The 18,943-nt window shown below is 32.3% G+C and overlaps 2 protein-coding genes across 6 annotated transcripts; both read right to left on the minus strand.

The window, feature by feature from the left end:
* Positions 1–6,224: 6,224 nt before the first annotated feature.
* LOC145140923 (uncharacterized) lies at positions 6,225–7,462 on the minus strand. 4 transcript variants are annotated; one of them, XM_079074307.1, is made up of 4 exons: positions 7,177–7,462; positions 6,826–7,027; positions 6,615–6,733; positions 6,225–6,452 (listed from the first exon to the last, which is right to left on the minus strand). In XM_079074307.1, exons 1-4 carry the CDS (start codon positions 7,222–7,224, stop codon positions 6,351–6,353), a joined length of 471 nt encoding a protein of 156 aa, XP_078930433.1. In that variant the 5' UTR covers positions 7,225–7,462; the 3' UTR covers positions 6,225–6,350. The 4 variants fall into 4 exon arrangements, with proteins under 4 accessions (XP_078930433.1, XP_078930432.1, XP_078930431.1 ...); XM_079074306.1 differs by having other exon boundaries at positions 6,615–6,738; positions 6,807–7,027; XM_079074305.1 differs by having other exon boundaries at positions 6,826–7,066.
* A 5,053-nt stretch (positions 7,463–12,515) lies between these two features.
* LOC145136847 (beta-glucosidase 11-like) lies at positions 12,516–18,387 on the minus strand. 2 transcript variants are annotated; one of them, XM_079070956.1, is made up of 13 exons: positions 18,132–18,387; positions 17,956–18,028; positions 15,174–15,235; positions 14,902–14,977; positions 14,741–14,812; positions 14,545–14,632; positions 14,205–14,460; positions 13,969–14,084; positions 13,601–13,821; positions 13,440–13,471; positions 13,234–13,321; positions 13,032–13,122; positions 12,516–12,916 (listed from the first exon to the last, which is right to left on the minus strand). In XM_079070956.1, the coding sequence occupies exons 1-13, from the start codon at positions 18,294–18,296 to the stop codon at positions 12,700–12,702; spliced, it is 1,557 nt and encodes a 518-aa protein (XP_078927082.1). In that variant the 5' UTR covers positions 18,297–18,387; the 3' UTR covers positions 12,516–12,699. The 2 variants fall into 2 exon arrangements, with proteins under 2 accessions (XP_078927082.1, XP_078927083.1); XM_079070957.1 differs by having other exon boundaries at positions 17,965–18,028; positions 18,132–18,384.
* Positions 18,388–18,943: the final 556 nt, after the last annotated feature.

Genomic DNA, 18,943 nt, shown 5'->3' on the forward strand with positions numbered 1-18,943 from the left:
CGAAACTAAGATAAATCAAATATTCCTCATACGAAGTCAGATTTAAACGTTGTTTATATCCACGGAATCATGATCACGACTACTACAACTTTCGCTAAGATTATTTATCTTTGATAATCTTTTATTTGTAATCTTTATTTTATCGTTCTAACGATAAATTCAATATTCAGGTTTTCTACAAATATTATATATTCATAATATTTGTTCACTTAATGTGTACACGATAATTATTTATTATCTCATAACAATTATGAAGAACAATTATTTTAACTAACGATTTTAATTGTTTTATTAAACATGTAATTGCTATGATTGTACTCTAAACGTCTAGCCCAAAACTGTGGGCACGCCATATTCATATATGAATAATTACTTGTGAACATACACTTACTTATTCACATATGAATATATGTATTCATATATGAATATACTTATTCATATATGAATACATATATTCATATATGAATAAGTATATATTTATTCATATATGAATATGTATATATTTATTCATATGAATAAAATCTGTTCCGTCCTTCCGGTATGTTGGAACGCTTAAGTGGAAGTTTGAAATGAGTGGGTTGAATTCATTCTCACTTTATCATATATATATATATATATATATATATATATATATATATATATATATATATATATATATATATATCACAAGTTCCCAAAAATTGGTTTCTTTACAAGTTACCCAATCGACATACTCCCCGTCAATGCCTGATACTCGCTACTCCTTTATTCGACCGACCTATTACTGCCTAACGAATTTTACAAAGTGCAATTATTATTTTTATAAAGTTGTCTTTTTAATTCATATATTATATGAAAATTCAAAAAAAATATAGGTTTGAACGGATAAGAGTTTAATAAATTAGTTTTTTTTAACTAAATGAAAACTTTCCTATTTTTATCAAAAATTATATTAACTTACAAAAGTTCATAAAAAATGTATTTTCTCACTATATAGTATGGAATTTACTTTTCAATTTGACAATTGCAGAAAACAAGTGTCATTCTAAGTCAACCAAACATATGACATATAATGATTCATTCATATTTCAATTCATTTGACGAATTCATTTTGTTCTAGAAACATTCTACTAAACAAAATCCCTTAAAAAATTGATTATAAAATAAATACTAAAGAGCTGGAAAATATCATAGGATCTCAATTAATCATTTTCTATTTTGTTTTTATATATTCTTTTATTATGTGTTATGATTTATTTCTTTTTTAACTATGTCACAATCAGTCGATCGTATATTACCAAGGGCAAGGGCATAGGATGGAGAAATCTTGAGAATCTTGATGAAGAAACCAACATCTACGACGGTGAGTGTTGACGGTGGTTATGATGACAAGTGAAAGCTATTTTCATTGACAGATCTACAAGGGCACTTATGCATTTATGGATTCATTCAGTGTCCCATCGTTGAGTGTCTTCGTTTAATGATCAATTAGGCATGACAGAGTCGTATGTGGTTTCAACAATGGTACTGGGGGTACCGCCGGGAAATGGAGTTGAGCACTGTGGGTTCAGCAGTTTCGTCACTTTATTGTTTTGATTTGGGTTGATGAGCCCGATGAATGGGGTACAACATGCATGCCATGACAAATACAATTAAATGAGAATAAAAAACAATGAGAAATTAAATATCCTCTACTTTTTGTTCCTAAAAATCTTCCTACCAAATTAAATGATAACATGTGTTACATTTAATGCTCATTTAATGATATCCAAGTATAATAAAATGACACATGTAATCATTTAATTGGGTAGGAAAATTTGTAGTAACAAAAGTACGAGGATATTTAATTTCTCAAAAACAATTCAATGCACCTGTACAATTCAATGCAAACAAAGAGAGTTGATTCTCCTATCTACTTTATTCTTTTGAATTCATGTGATTTTGACCATACTCATTGATACGTCCCTTTTTTGTACTTATTTATTTATTTATTTTTTCTTTTTTTGTTTTAAGTGTGTAAAACAAAGATGTAGTATGTTTATAAAGATGGATACATATTTTATTGATTTGTAGTGTTTTTATTCTGGAAAATTTTATATTTCATTTAATTCCTTCGGTTACATTCAATGGATTCTCGAGACAAAGCTAAACTAATTGGTTCTAGCCAAAGACGCAAAGCCACACAAGGCGGTTCAAATCAAGATATTCCATTTTTTTCTCAAGATTTTCAAAATCCAAACTATCAGCAATACCAAAACTACCAAAACTATCAACAAAACCAAAACTACAAACAACAATATTTCTTGGTGCAATAATCTTACAACACATTTAGGCGTCCAGAAGAAAATCAGAGTTATAATCCATGGAATTAGTTTTCTCAAAGGGTTTCAGAAACCCAATTCCAATCTTCTCAACCCGAGAATTTCTAGTTCCGTGATGCTAAGAATGAAGAATCTGACAGTTCTAGTGACGACCCGACTCCCGAAAGAAACGAAGAAGAAACCAGCGAGGAGTTGCAACCCGTTGCTGAGAAAAAACGCAAGTATACACACCGCCAGAATTGAAAGAACTGGGTGGAACGCGAAGAGTTGGCTTTGGCTTGGGCATATGTCGATGTTTCTAAAGATAAACAACGTGGAAATCAACAAAGGTTCGATGCATTTTGGGAGAGGATTCTAGATCATCTTAGTGTTCAAATGGGAGGTTCGGATCGGTCATGACACCAAGTAAACTCAAAATGGAAAGAACTCCAAAAGAAATGTAATGCTTTCAATGACATCTATAACCGTAAGATGAACAGTGTTGCTAGCGGGAGATCTGAGGCTGATGTTTTACAATCTTCACTAAGCGAATATCGGAGGACTATTAACCAGAAAGGTTTTCCTCATCAATAAACTTAGGAGTGGTTGAAAGACAATGCGAAATGGGCATTTGTTACAAAAGCGGGTTAAGACTCCCCGCCTCCTTCTTCAAAATGAACCAAAACATCTTCATCCAACGCCTACACATCATCATCTGATCCACAATATCCTCTTGGATTCTCCCCCAACAACAACAGTCGTTTAGTGTTGAAGACTCACCGCCTCAGAGAAAAAGAAAAGGAAAGAAAGTGGCATCGACATCATCAACAGAAAATGAAATGTTTGATCTCGTTAAACAAATTGTCGGCATCAAGACTGCAACCGAAACAGAGGCGGAACAGAGACAACAGTACCAGACTCAAAAATTACGCATTCTTGAAGCTAATGAAGAACGAAAAGCTCAACTGTTGGATCGGGACATAGAGAACCAAGATATGGAGTATTTTCTTCGGCTGTATGATCATTTGACTGAGGGTATTTTGTGCACGATGCTTGAAAGGAAACGACAAATTGCAACTAAGTATGGTTGGGAGTTGGAGAACCCGTGAAGTTCAAAATCTCGACATCATTTGACTGGAGAATCTTTCTCTTTATTATTATGTTTTTTATTTTTATTTTTATTTTAATTTAATTTTATTTTTATTAAGATTCTCTATATGTATCCTTGTTTCATTATCTATATATAGTTATGCTTGTTTCAATATATATATATATATATATATATATATATATATATATATATATGTTTGTTTCATTTTCTCTCTATCTTTTCTCTTTTGTCAAAATGAATCCAAACATTTGGAAAATAGTAATGGAAGTTAACGATGATAGTTCATCATCTGAGGATGAACTTATCAACAATAATTTGTTACCTGTATTGTCTCGTACTGCACAACTTCTTCTTCATAATAATGCTAGTTCAAGCAACATTCAAAGGAGAAACACAATCCACAGAGATCGTTTAGAGGCTGAACGACTACGATCCGACATTATTTTGCAGATGATTCAACCTATGGTCACACGCAATTCCGCAGAAGGTTTCGTATGAGCAAAGGTTTGTTTATGCGACTTGTTGGTGATCTGGAGACGAATTATCCTTATTTTCAAACAAAATTGGATGAAACATATCAAAGAAGTTTCAGTGCGCTACAAAACTACACATCAACAATACGTCAATTAGCGAAGGGTTATAACCCAGACTCGTTAGATGAGTATCTGAATATGTCAGAAAGAACTTCTCGTGAAGCTCTTGAAAACTTTTGCTACGGTGTTTTCCAGATGTATAAGGCTGAATATGTCAGAAAGAACTTCTCGTGAAGCTCTTGAAAACTTTTGTATGAAGTACATGAAGCTAGACATGGATTCCCTGAAATGCTTAGTAGCACTGATTGCACACAATGGAATTGGAGGACTTGTCCAACGGAATTGAGAGGCCAATACATGAGGGGTGACCATCAATATCCATCAATGATACTAGAAGCGGCGACGTCACAAGATTTATGGTTTTGGCATGCATTCTATATTATAGCCGGTTCTAACAATGATTTAAACGTCCTATACCAATCACCATTGTTTGATGAGAAATATCACGGAACAGGACCCGATTGTTCATTTTATCTGAATGGTGAATACTACAAAATGAGTTGTATTTGTGAAGACATATCCATATCCAGTAACCAACAAAAAGATGCGGTTCAAGGTGGCACAAGAATCAACAAGAAATGGCGTAGAACGTGCTTTTGGGGTCCTTAAAGGACGTCGGGACATATTAAAAATGACTGCACGAGCTATAACGGTGAAGAAAACAAAAAATATAATTTACGCTTGTATTATACTACATAATATGATATTGAAAGATGATGGTGCTGCGATATCTCATGTGTATCAGCCTGAACCCCCCCCCCCCCCCCCCACCACCACCACCACCACCACCGACGAAGTTGATGACCAAGAAATAATATATGAATTGCGCTATAGAAACTCACCACCAACTTCGATCCGATCTTACTGATCACATTGAACATGTCTACATTCCAACTCTAGATAATAACTAGTTAATTTCAATCATTGTTTTAAATTATGTTGTCTTTTTTTTAAGTGTATTTTTTTTTAATTATCGTGTTTTATAATTATCAAGTATTTTTTTATTTGTAGTGTGGTTTTTTAATTAAATACTATTTTTAATATTATTTTAGAATTTTTTTTGTTTTAAATTAGCAAAAAAAAAATTAAAAAAAATGTTATTTTAATTTATATTTTCTAATTTAATTAAATAAAAAAGAATATTAAATGTTATTTTTAATATTATTTTAGAATTTTTTCTCAATTAGCAAAAAAAAAATATTTTAATTTATATTTTCTAATTTAATTAAATAAAAAAGAATGATATGGAAAGTGAGTTAAGTGGGTTGGAAAATATAGAGTTTTCATATGTTGTGGGTTGAAAAAGATAGAAGAAAAAAAAATAGAAAAGCTGATATGACAGTAGGTTGAGTGGGTTGGAAAGGAATCACTCATTCCTCCCTTAGCAAGAGATAAGATTTCAACGCAACATTTGTCACTAATCGTCGAAAATCCCCTTGCTTTGTGTCTACAAATAGATATTAGAATTACATTAGTGTTGCGTGGTTCATATATTGTAAATACACCGCTAAATGCTATTAATCAGCTAGATATTTGTTTACTCATTGAAAACCTCTAGTAGTGACATGAGAATAACGAAATGGAAACAATTAAATTTTGAAGGTTTGATGAAAAAGCTATTCATTAAAATGACCATGTTTTGTTCTTCCATATCAATGAATAGCTTTTCTTCGAAATTATCACAAATTAACTACCCATTTAGTTAGAAAATGTTGTAAATTTGCATTCTTATTTTTCCGATACAAAGCCATTCATCGGCATACTTTATTCTTCGTGAAGACCATCTAAAGTTGATTCAACCGGCCCTATCAAATAAAATATCGTTAAGCATCCGTGAACCTCCAATTTGACCACAGGTAGTAAAGTTATGTGTATTCTCAATCTCCCATTCATGCATGCATCTAAAAAAACATAAATTTTTATCACTAAAGAGTGTTGTGGTAACTATTTTGGTCTCTTTAAGGGTTTGGAGTTCATATTATCTTTACGTACTTGTTTGATTATTATAATTCGATTTTTGGTCTCATTGGTTTTGCTCTTTATCTGATTGTGTTTCGATACAACACATAGTTGTTATTAAAATATAATAAACTTATAAATATTCTAAATATGATCTCATCAAATGAGAGTCATGTATTAGAACCCCATATTTGTTCTTGTTTGTTAGCATGTCTTACGTGACCTTTTGAAATAAAATAATCCTTAATGCTGTTTAATGGATGCATATTAGGAAATAGAGACTATCATATACTAATCAAACGCATTCCTACAAAATGCTTAATAATGTTTGATTTCCAAATTACAAACAAAACTAAGTCTATTTATATATCATTAATATTGAAATACCCAAACTGCCCCCAAGTACAATTAGTATCCTTCCTTTTGTTCTTCAGCCTCGAAGTCCATATTCCTTTCTCCTCTATCCTTTTCTTCCCCAAGAACTTGACATATAACCAAGAGCTTGTCAACCTGCATATATATCTCAAACCGTGTCCATATATACCACAGATGCAATGATTACTATACAATCTCATCGAGTGAATATGTAGTAAAATTATGAATACAACACAGAGGTGCAAAATGAGACAAACAATTAAATCAAGCATCTAAATGTAATAAAATATTGCTAACCTCTTTACATAATAGCTTATACAAGAGCCATGAACAGAGCATCGAGCCAAATCCTAATAGTAATGGGACGCAGATAATGAATTGAAAGGAACCTCTTTTCTGTGATTTGCTTGATTCCTCTGCACTTTACACAAAGTTATTAGTGAGTAAGCTTCACACATTGCTGCTGTTATACACATTAATTAAACATACAGAAAATAATCGATCTCACTCTTATTCGGATTGGAGGAAAACCTTCGAATTCTTGGGTTTGGAAGAATGTAGTTCATATCCGATGTATACAGCTTCGATGATAACCCTAACCCAGAACCATTTCTTTGATTGTTAGCTGCTAGGGAACCTAAATAACGCCTCAAAACCGAAACCCCAAGTTTATCATCTCGAGATTGATATGCTGAAGAATCCGTTAAAACCTGCAGTGATCTTCCGTCATTTTCAACCCTCAAAACATTCTACCAAACCATTGAACAAGATTGATCAAAATAATAAACTCAGAAACCCATGTACATACTGAAAACAAGAAAAACATGAGCAATTTATAGCTAGGGAAGAGTAGACTTACCCTTGAGCGAGACAATCGAGAGATTGAACGACCAAGCCTTGAAAACATTATAGTAAAACAAACCACAGCTTCGATTATAGATCAAAACTAAACGATTACAAATTTACGTACAGAATGAAAAATGCAGCTCACAAACCCCAAACTCATCAACTTAATCAAAGCGATTAACAATAAGCCTATAACTCGGCACTCATCTCTCAAGACTGCAGAGCATCTTTAGGGTTTTCTTTTGGAGATCGATCGGCGATTATGACAAACCTTAGATGAGAGACGGAACGGAACTCAAGTTAATTAAAAATGAATTTTAATTAAATCATAAATATATTCAATGATTTTCATATGCTATAAAAAGAGGAATATAAATAACTATTTCAAATCATATTTCTTGAAACTAAAAAGCATCAAATAAATTCTACTATGATTTTCATATGCTATAAAAAAGAGGATTATATATAATTATGAGAAAATTGCAATTTAGCCAAATAAACTGATTATTTTGTGGAAAATAACTAAAAAAAAACCCAAATTGCAAAATTAGCCCTTAAAATCGCAGATGGATTAAGCTCATCTGCGATTTCGCATTTCCATCTGCGATATTGTACATTTCATCTGCGATTTCGTAGCTATTTTGTATAAAAACGTTTTTTTTTCTTCATTTTTCACTATCTTTTTAGAGAAACTCTCTCTCTTATACATAAGTCGACAATTCTATTCTATTTTGTGCAGCTCTTGGTTGGACTTGGACTTTACTTGATGCATGTTTAATTAGATTGTACATTCTATTTCTACTACGGGCAATACCACTTAAAGTGAATGCAACTCCCTTCCCTTTTTTCTACAAATTACAGTTAAAAGCTAATAAATTATTATTAGCTATCATATTTATAACATATTAAACCAAAACAAAATAATAGTCCAGATTAACAAGAAAGTTAACAGTTCACTAGAGATTAATTATAAATGATGGGACGGGTTTAACTAATAATTAGATTAAGAAATATTCATTCATCTTTTAGAAGGGTTTTAAACAAATTTTCCAAAGAAATAACAACAAAAATGATAACTTTTTGAAAAAGTTTATATATAATAAGGCTGTTTCGTGGTCAAACCATATCAATTTCATAGTCAAAATATATATATATAAAAAAAAGAAATCACAAAATCGTAGGTGAATAGAGAGGAAATCGCAGATGGACATAGTCCATCTGCGATTTTAGGCTGGAAAAGGGGGTATATATACAGCGGAAAAAAAAATCACCTGCAAACGTACAAGTGGCTAAAGCAGCTAAAGCACGTCTGTGCTTTAGTCACTTGTACGTTCGCAGATGGCATGGCGAAATCGCAAATAGATTATACCCATCTGCGATTTTAATGGCTAAAAATATAATTTTGGTTTTTTTGGCTATTTTCCACAAAGTAATTAGTGTATTTGGCTAAATTTGTAATTTTCTCTGTAATTATTTCAAATCATATAAACTTTAGGAATTGATAAATAATGATACTTAAGTGGTTTTATTTACTATAAGGCATTAATTTAGGTAATTTTGTATAAAAAAGCACTACTAAAAACAATAGCGATGGATTAACGACGAGATTGCTCATTGAAAAGACGGATTTAGCGAGGGATTTGCAACAACACAAATTACTCAATGATTCTTTGGATTCTGTCGTTAATTTCTTGCTAATGTCCGTCAGTAATCGGTCGCTGATTAGCTCAGGGAACCCATGGAATCCGTTTGAATCCATTGCTAATGAATTTTTTTTTATATATAATTTTGCTGACTAGAATTTTACAAAATGAAATTCGATTTTTACACTAATAACAGCTGCATAATTTGTTTAAATGTTACAAAATGAAATTTGATTTTTATACTAAACTAAATAAAATTCAACTACAAATTCAAAATATTAACATTCAACTAGCAAAATAAAGATTCATATTCGATTTTAAAGAATCAAAACATCACAAAAATCAAGTGTCATTCTAAATTGACTTCAAAGTATCGAAACCAAATCACAAAAATTAAGTGCCAAAGTCTAATTAGTTGGTATATGTTACTTCCTTGAGTGAGTTTTAGGATGTTGTTATCCATATTGACAATTTCTTGTTTTTGTGCCTCAATTTCTACACGTTCCGCCCTAAACTCATCATTTATCTCCTCTCGAATACAATCAACAAAAACCCACAAAGCAACAATAATTAAGTTTACACCTGATTAAGCATCAAGCCACATACTCAATAAAAGGCAACGTACTTTCAATTTGAAAAAAAATAAACTATAAATAATTAATACTAGCAACATACTTTTAGGAAAAAAATAAACTTGAGTGTATTAGACATAGAGCCAAATCCAAGTACTCTTCCTTTCTTAATACCTCCATTAACTTCAACCCAAAGTTCATGATCATATGGAGGATGGCTAGCAATATCATCTCTATATTTAATTGTGATATCATCCGCATATGCATCCTATTTTATCATAAACCCATTAGTGCTAATTAAGATTAAATATAAAGCATCATACTTTAATTGATTACTTTTTAAAGAGTAAAAAAAATCCAACACTATTCATAGCTTTGGATGTAATGTAGTTGATGTTTGAAGTTCTTTCTTTTAGTTTTTTTTAGTACGGTGTGTTCTATCAAACAGTTCAAGGCGAGTAGGTGGGCGCTTGGCCTTTGATTCCTACAAAAAAAAGTTAAAGAAATGTCACATAAACCAAAGACATATGATGATAATTCGAAATATAATGGCAACCAACACAATTTACAAATATCTTACCAATAAATCCATATGGGACTTACTCTGATTTGACTTTTAGCGGTAGTAAGTCCCCTAAACTCGACAACCAGTAATAGCGGCAGCGGCGACAGACACTTTTAGCGGCAACAACAAACAAACACGTTTTTTTGTTGTCGCTAAAATTGTCCGTCGCCGCTAAAGGCTTATGTTGGAGATCCACGTCATTTCAATCTCATTCGTTAATTTAAGCGATGATCCAACGACTAGGAGGACGTAGGAAACCCCACGTTCTTTTCCCTCCGGTGTGTCGCCACCAAAGAGTGCCCCGTCGCCGCTAAAGAGCGTCGACAATCCCTCTTCGTCCTCACTTTCTTTCCTGATCTTCTGTGTTTTCCATTTTTCTTTCTACCCACCTATTTTTTATAGTTTTATATAGTAATTATATTAAATAAGTTTTAGGAACCATCTTCAAAAAAGAGTATGACCTACCTTACATTATTTGACAAGATAAGAAAACAAATAAATAAAAGAAATACCGGAAGGTTTATATTTCAATTTACAAAACACATGGTTAATATATATCAAAACTTATCCAACATAGGAGATAAAAAGAAATAGATGTAATTATTTGATGTTATAGAATGGATGGTGAATGGTTATAATGAAACTTAAAAATTAACACAACTCGTGCATTTTTTTTTTCTTTCAAAAATCCAGTTTTAGAGGTCAAGTAGAGTGGTTTTTACTGGTTCAACCCGATCCGATTCGTCACATGTATTGTTGACTTTTAGTTTTTTCGACTTCACTTAATTAGAAACCACGTGCTAGTCTGTTCTAGATTCGCCACTGGCCACCACCATTGTTTTCGCCGAGATTTTGATTTTGTAGATGTGTATTTGTATGTTTATTTTGTGTTTTTAGTTGTGGATATTTATTTGTATCTGTATTTGTATTTTGAATGTATTTTATGTATGCATTTGTGTTTTTGTACGTACATTTGTATGTATATGTATATTATGTATGTGTTTTTGTATGTATATGTGTATCTGTATGTATAGAAATACCTATAAATAACGGCGACACCTTTAGTGGCGACGGAGAGCATTAGTAACGACACACATTTAGCGGCGACAAAAGGCAATAGCGGCGACCAATGGAGCATTAGCGACGAACCAACAACGGTGACCCTTTAGTGGCGAATACCTTTAGCAGCAACATTTTCGACCTTTAGCGGCAACGCCCGTCGCCACTAAAGATCGATATTCTTGTAGTGAATTTAAAAATTATATTTAAAGTCTAAGTAAAATAACTATTTGCATTCTCTTCACATTGTTTATCATCTTCTCCTCAATTAGATATCCATTAAATATTTCTCATGCATTTAATTCTAAAATCAATATCAACCAAAACTCTAAAATGATTACACCTGAGTTTATAAAAATTTTTGTTGTATGAAATTTGATTTCTTCAAAATTGAAATCAAAGAATCCATAAAACCAATCAATAACCAAATCAACAAACTTGGAAAAATTAAATATGAATTTAAAACTTTTGGAGAATCTTTAGATTATTGATTCAATTTGACGATGCCAATTTCTATCTATTAGGCTACATTACATCGGATATCACGAAAATTATGGATACTGATCACAAAAAGGCAATGTTCTTTGAAACCGTTTATATGATTTTGTTTTGTTGTTAATATTCAGGTCACCAGCAGAAGAGCAACCTAGAAGGCTCACTTGGGATCTGATTTTATAAAGTAACTCCACCTACAAGTTTTGAAAGGAGAAGCTAATAGGGTGGAGGGAGTCGTGCGGCATAGTGGAAAGCGGGTTGAGGAAGCTACCGGCGGTAACGCCCGGACACGATTCTGATCGGCAAGATACCGCCAATATACAGAACGCATTAATATCTCCATGTTCCGGTTTCAGACATTAGAATTCTGTACGTTTACATAAAGAAGCAATAAAGATGATTCGTTGGCCAATCATATTGAAGTTTCTTCTAAATTTTTTCTTCAATTCATTCGTGAGCTTTCATTGTTACAACAAATTAGTATCCAATCTGGATCGATTGATTTTTTAAGGATCTTTGGCTACGTTTTCTTATGGATCGATTGAAGAGGGTGAAGGATTTTTTTGGGTGATAGTTCAACGGTTTTCGATATAAAATCTTGGGTCAGCGGGTGTGCGATTATTCTGTGCATTTTCGATCTTTAAAAAGGTATAAAGCCAATCTCATTTCACTTAGCTTCTTTGAATTCTTCTTTTAATGTTTTTTTTGGTGTCGAACGAAAGTAGCGTCTCTTAACGATTAAATTTTGTGTCGATGTGGACTCTAAATTCTGAACACCAAGTGTTCGATCAAAGTGGATCTACCAGATACAAAGGCACGCCTCCCAGCCAAACTTGCCGTGCCCTTAAGTTCACTCCGACAATTAAGCATGCAAAAGTCTACAACTGACATTCACAACCCACTATACACTATACAGATGGGTGTTAAAATCTAAACGTGCAAGAATTAATATATCTCTCATAACTCATTTATCGAATGGTGTATCCAAATTACCAATTATAAAGACCAAAACAGGAAATCAACCAAGAATTCATCGCTTGATAGATATTTAAACACAAAAAAAAAAATGTGGTATTTAAGTGGCAGAAATCTAGCCAAGTATTGTCAACTTGGTACCAATTATAAGTAAGTGGTTATTAAAATGACAAATGACCATATATAACATCGCTATGGAATGCAAAAAGCTAAGTGAAGAATAGAAATTAAGAGTCTTTTACCATAATGTTTGGAATTATGGCACTCAAGTTCTTTCCTTTTATAAAATTAGCATACCAGTGTGCAGATAGCTTAGGATATCGTGTCAACTCCTTGTCAGCCATGTCAACATAGTACAGACCATAAGCAGAAGCATAGCCTCCAATCACCTCAAAGAGATCGAGGAAAGACCAGACAAAATATCCTCTTGTGTTTGATCCATTCCTGTTACCATGTCACATACAAAAATTAAGAAAAATGAGATATGGGGATTAATGATCTATAAAGCTCTCTAAAAAGATTTTGATTTATGAGAATGGAGTAGAAACTAGCATCATACCTTAGTGCATCCAACAAAGCACCAATATACGCATGCAAGTACTCTACCCTTGGGGTGTCCATCAATGTTGCATTTCGTGGTTGTGCTTGGCCTATAAAACAGTCATATTTTAGGATTTTAGGTGACACAAAGATAAACATTTAAACAGTACTCCCTCCATTACATATAAGTAAGATGCAATAGGAATTTATAAGTAATTTACCATTTTCATGGATGTAGATAGGAGGATTTCCATATTCTTCCTTCATATAGTTAAGGAGACTTTGGAGACCCAATGGAGCCACCGGGAACTGATCAAATTAAAAATATAAAAAATAAACCATGAAACTCAGTCCAATTGGAAAGGATTAATTAATGTTTAATAATAATAAAAAAAAAGAGAAACAACAAATGATCAAATGTTTAAACCTGAGCTGGAAAAAGTTCATTTCCTGTGCCGACTGCAGAAATGTAATTAACATCATGTCAGTATTAGATTATATAGTGATTGATGTTTTAAGTGTGTTGCTTCAAGAGGAAAACATATCAAGCATGAAGATTCAAGATTTAGAGTGAAGTCAATTTCATACATGTATATGTTACTCCCATGTCTGCATCGAAATCTCTGGTATCCATTTCAAGACTAATGGAGTTGTCCTTCACATATAATGTGGTATAGTGGTTCATGCCTAAGAAGTCAAATGAACCCTTCATTCTCTGTGATTCAAATTTTGTAAAAGTTGGAATTCGATTTCCTGCATTCTTCTTCATTATTTCTGGGTAGTCCCCATTCACCAAGGGATTTAAAAACCTGAAGTATGAACCATATATAAAAATTAACAAAGATCAAAGTGAAAGTTGAGTTTAATGTAATTACAAAAAGCTCACAACAATATATGACTCTTCGTGTTTCTAATAATATCTATTGGTAAAAAGGTTAGCATTTGTGTTCACTCACCAACCCAAATAGAAGTCACGGGCTCTTTGGGTAGCTTTAACATCTTCCGTTTTGTTTGTATAAGGTTCAAACCAAAAGCCCAACAGATTTAATCCAATAAAACCATGTTGCATGGCCTACATATATCACCAATATCCATCAAGTGTCATTGTAGAGTGAGTGTTTCTTGAAGAAAATAGTAAAAAAAAAGATAGCATTATGATGACATGAGAGCTTCAATTGCAAATCTTTATTACCTTGTATTTTTGGCGATAAAGTCTTACTGCTGATGCATGTGACAGCAGCAAATTGTGAGCTACAAGGTATGGCTCAGAAGTAGAGTTACCTTTGCTACAGTAAAACCCAAATGGGGAAGAACAACGTCCAGGAGGTGAGAAACCGTAATCATAACCACCTAAAGTAAATATATTGGCTTCATTAAAAGTTGTCCAGTGTAAAACCCTATCACCAAATTCTCTGAAGCAAACATCAGCAAACGCAACAAAGTCTTTCCTGCAATGTTTACAAACATATCATTCATGCATATGTATACCTTCTTATATGACAAGCACAACTAGTTCCATGTTAAAAATGTACACTGATTTTCTACTAGTCCATCCTCCATATTCATCTGCAAGTATCTGTGGTATGTCGAAATGATGTAACGTAACATGTGGTTGTATTCCTGTACACTCAGAACAAGTAATTCAATCTTTTTTAGGCATTGTTTGTTTAGTTAGACAATTGAACTTGTATTTCTTGATGACAAGACATTGGCATTTTTATATCTAACCATGGGCAATAAGCCTGTTGATGAAATCGTTGTAGAATTGTAAGCCTTTTATATTGACCGATCCTCTTCCATCTTCAAAAAATAAAAATAAAGCAAGAGTGTTTATAAGGAAGACAAGTGAAGATCCGTAAAATTTTCATTAGACTATTAAGTGAACATACTAGGGATGAGTCTCGACCAAGAGATAGAAAATCTATATGCTTCCAAACCCATGTCTGCTATAAGTTCAATGTCTTCCTGCAATATTCAAAAACAGTGAGTTGTAGTGGCTCAAAGTAAACTAATTTCTATATTAGCAGTCTACTATTTTGACTTGTAATGTTGTATGAAGCCATATCTCCTTAAACATGTATTAAACCGATTAGAATGGAGTTCTTATGCTAGTTATCGAAAAAATGAGTTATTTGTTGTGGCAAATCTAGATGGTGTTTACCTTGTATTTATGGTACCCATCACATGTTATGTCTGCATTGTCTCCATTGTTCCAAGGAACCCCTTCATAGTATCACACAAAAAATTACATTGAAACTTAAGAGTTGTAGCATTTAGTATTGGTGATTTTAGTGTCATCAAACAATTTAAGTAATTAGGATTTACACTACTACTTAAAGGATTTAAAGCAATTTAAGTAATAGTACTTTTGGAAAGCTTTTCACACGATTCATTTCGGAATGTTTCTCACACAATCCATTTCGACTGTTCGTTTCTCAAATGTTTAGCAGGTGAATTCTTTGTCAAACATGAAGTATGTGCAAGGGACAGTTTAGACCGATCATGATTTATGATTTTAGGGCCAATATATTTCATGTCTTCCAACTTGACGTTTGTCCATCAATGACAGTTTATCAACCATCACTCTATCTAGTATTTACCATTCGGAGGGTGTTGGAACATCATGGCCACTCAGTAAGGCAAAGAGGCAGTTGGATATACCTTTTTCGTGAAAAATGGTCGAACCATATAGTGATAGTGTATAAATCTTAGTAATTTCACTGTTGTTATCACATGACCACATATAGTATATCCGAGAATTGTCGTATCTCACATGTACTAGTCTTATCTTGTAGATTGTTGGCACACCATCCTTCCTATAATCAAGTAATTCAAAGGTGGCGTTTATGATTATGTATATTATATCCTGATTAATTTTGACTTATTCAGGGATGGTTGATAAATGATACGATTTTCTATCTAAATTCCATTTGTCTGATACGGTTGTTTGATGTTATCTATATTTTGTAATGCTTTTTATTTGAAAAAGTTCTTTGTAGTTAAATTTATGTGTTAGTACATGTAGTAAAACAGGTTAATAGATAGATATGTAACATTTTTTTATATGGTCAGAAATAACAATGTACTTGCAAAGTATATTACTATTTTAGTTTTTAATTTCACTAATAAGCTTTTTTTTTAATAATAAAATCATGCTACATTAGACAAATGAAATTATTGTTTTTATTTCTTAAATTTCTATCTTTGGAAATTTGTTTCACGACAATTGTTTAAAATATGTCAATAGTTTTCTTTTATTAGTTTAGATTAAAGTACTTACTTATAAATCATTTCGGTCGTACTTATTTTTGAAATTTTACTTTAAAATGCTTAGTGTTTGAACATTTATATTTAACTTTTTTTAATCAACCCGTAAAATACACGGTCTCACAACTAGTAATAATATCAAAAAGAGAAGTTTAGCATCCCAGAAATGTCATAATGGTTACAAAAACCTTTATAAAGGGAGAGACAAAATCTAACATGTATTGCCAAATTGCTGAAAAATCAAAATTGGCATTCAAACCTTAGCTTCTAATTAATCTCCTAACTAAGCATGTAAAAATTGAAATTATGAAAATCGGATATTCTGCCATAATATATAAGGATAAACGGAATGGGTGGGAGATTTTTACGAATATGAGATGACCACATCAGCCATTTATCAACTCCACTAGCTTCTCACAAGCCTTAGGAAACGGTGTATAGTAGTAGGGAAGAAGTGAGGAAAAGGAAAGAAGAGAGATAGATAGAAGAGGTTTTCTCTCTTATTTGTGAAGGATCGTAGCCTTACACATAGACCGTTATAATTATTGTGGGGGTGGTGTTTGGAGTAAACTTACATGTGAGTCACGTTACGCGTGGGTTTTTAACCCACTCCATATAGCCTAATAAAACAAAATTGGAAATTAGGCTAAAATTGCGGAATATCCAAAATCGAAGGCCTAAATGACCATTTTTTAGATGATAGGCCGACAAACCTCCTTTAACTATTTTTAGGATCTCTAACCTGTATAGTACTTTCGTGCGTTATAAGTGAATTGTCAAACTCTCAAGATATAAAAAATTATGTCCGTTTTAAGAATAAAAAAATTAAATATTTTTCTTACATTTTTTCCTATCCATCCTCCTATCATTTTTAGATGATGAAAAATATAATAAAAATTTATCAATTTTATTAAATATGACAACTGACACAATCTTAAATGTGTAGGAAGAAAAAAAAAAGAATATTTGATTCCTCCTAAGAATATATTATTTCCGCCTCGTTTGTCACACCTCCATTTCTCTATAAATGCTAACACAATATCAATATTCACCGCATCACTTTTTGACCGTCAAGACCGATTTTACCCGATTTATACGGGACTTGATTTATATTGGACTTGGGAAGTGGTGTTGTACAAAACCAAAACAAAAATGTTTTTAATTTTTTGTTATAAAGGTAATAAACCAATCATATTTGGTAGTGCTATCATTTTAAAAATATCGATACAATTGTTTTAATAATGTAATATTTAAAAACAATATATAATTAACATTTGCTACATATTTATGATAAATTAAACCATGAATTGAGATGATAAACTCATAAACATATAAAAGAAGAAAGAATTTGAAAAACAAAAGGAATGAATAACTATGTAAAAAACAAGAGGGGTATAAACGAAATTATAAAAAAGAAATTGAGTTTCGACCACTATTTGTGGGAGACAGATCATAAATTCTTGCCTACATATGGACCTAACCTCATGTCCTCCATTATTCCACTATACTGTCTGGTCTCCATCATGTACCTTTTATAGAAAGTTCGGCCATATATGTCGACGGGTGTTTCAAGTAACCATCTAACGATTATTTTTTCCTAGTTTTAAATTTCATAGACAATATCCAATGAAACAGTTGAACGGAAAATTTTGCATAATTCTGATCTAAATTCGTACTTGTGTTACCTGAATGAGCAAATGTGTCCCAAATGCTGAAACTCCTTCCATCTTCTAGTACTGCTCCTTCAAACTTATGATCACATGCAACACGTACAGTTAGCTCCAAATCGACTACAAACACACACACACACACACACACACACACTTGAAACGAAGAAATCAAAAGCAAATACCTGATAAGCTGAAGTTCCGGAACCAAAAACGAATTCATCGGGAAAATCATCTCTTCCATATTCATCAACCACACCATATACGAAAAATCTTGCATCATCATATACGTAGTTCCCGATCACCAGTAGAAGAAGAGAAAGAACAAGAAGACGGACAGAATTATACATTGTTGTCTAATCGACAATCTTCGCATATGAGGACAAACCACGCAATTGATTGTGGAGGTAGGCTATATATGGTTAGAAATGGAAAGTGAAAAAGAATCTTTCCCTCCAAAAGATCTTCCCTATCATGGAAAACTGATTTATAAGTTTTGTCCTTGTGCTATGTCGACCTTTTTTTTTGTTATGGTCCAAAAGATTCGTTACATTTTTTTTTTTTGGATCTACAGTCAACTGTTACCATTTTAGTCACCGAGTTAAAGGCCATTTAGAAGTAAATGTTAAAAGTCATGAAAACTTTCTATTTTATAATATGTTAATTACTTAATACGGCAAGATACCACGCTCTAAACATTTGGTTATCTTTTTTTTTTTACATAATTTACGATTAAAGTGATCATAATTCATAACTTGTTCAAAACCAACATTTTTACCGGCAATTGCAAATCTAGCTGATTTTCTACAACTTTTTCGATTGGTTAATTTTTTTGAAAGAGCAAATATACTAAACTACTCCTAAATTATTCCACTAATGTCTATCATGTGACTTGAACCATCGGCCTCTTGAAAGATAAATCATTTAACTCATTTAACCCATTTTTAAAGACTAACATTAAGACATTAACCAACTTTCTTACATATTTAAAGATAAA

The sequence above is a fragment of the Lactuca virosa genome, chromosome 9 (assembly GCF_052849685.1).
Source record: "Lactuca virosa cultivar CGN04683 chromosome 9, Lactuca_virosa_CGN04683_v6, whole genome shotgun sequence".
NCBI lineage: Eukaryota > Viridiplantae > Streptophyta > Magnoliopsida > Asterales > Asteraceae > Lactuca > Lactuca virosa.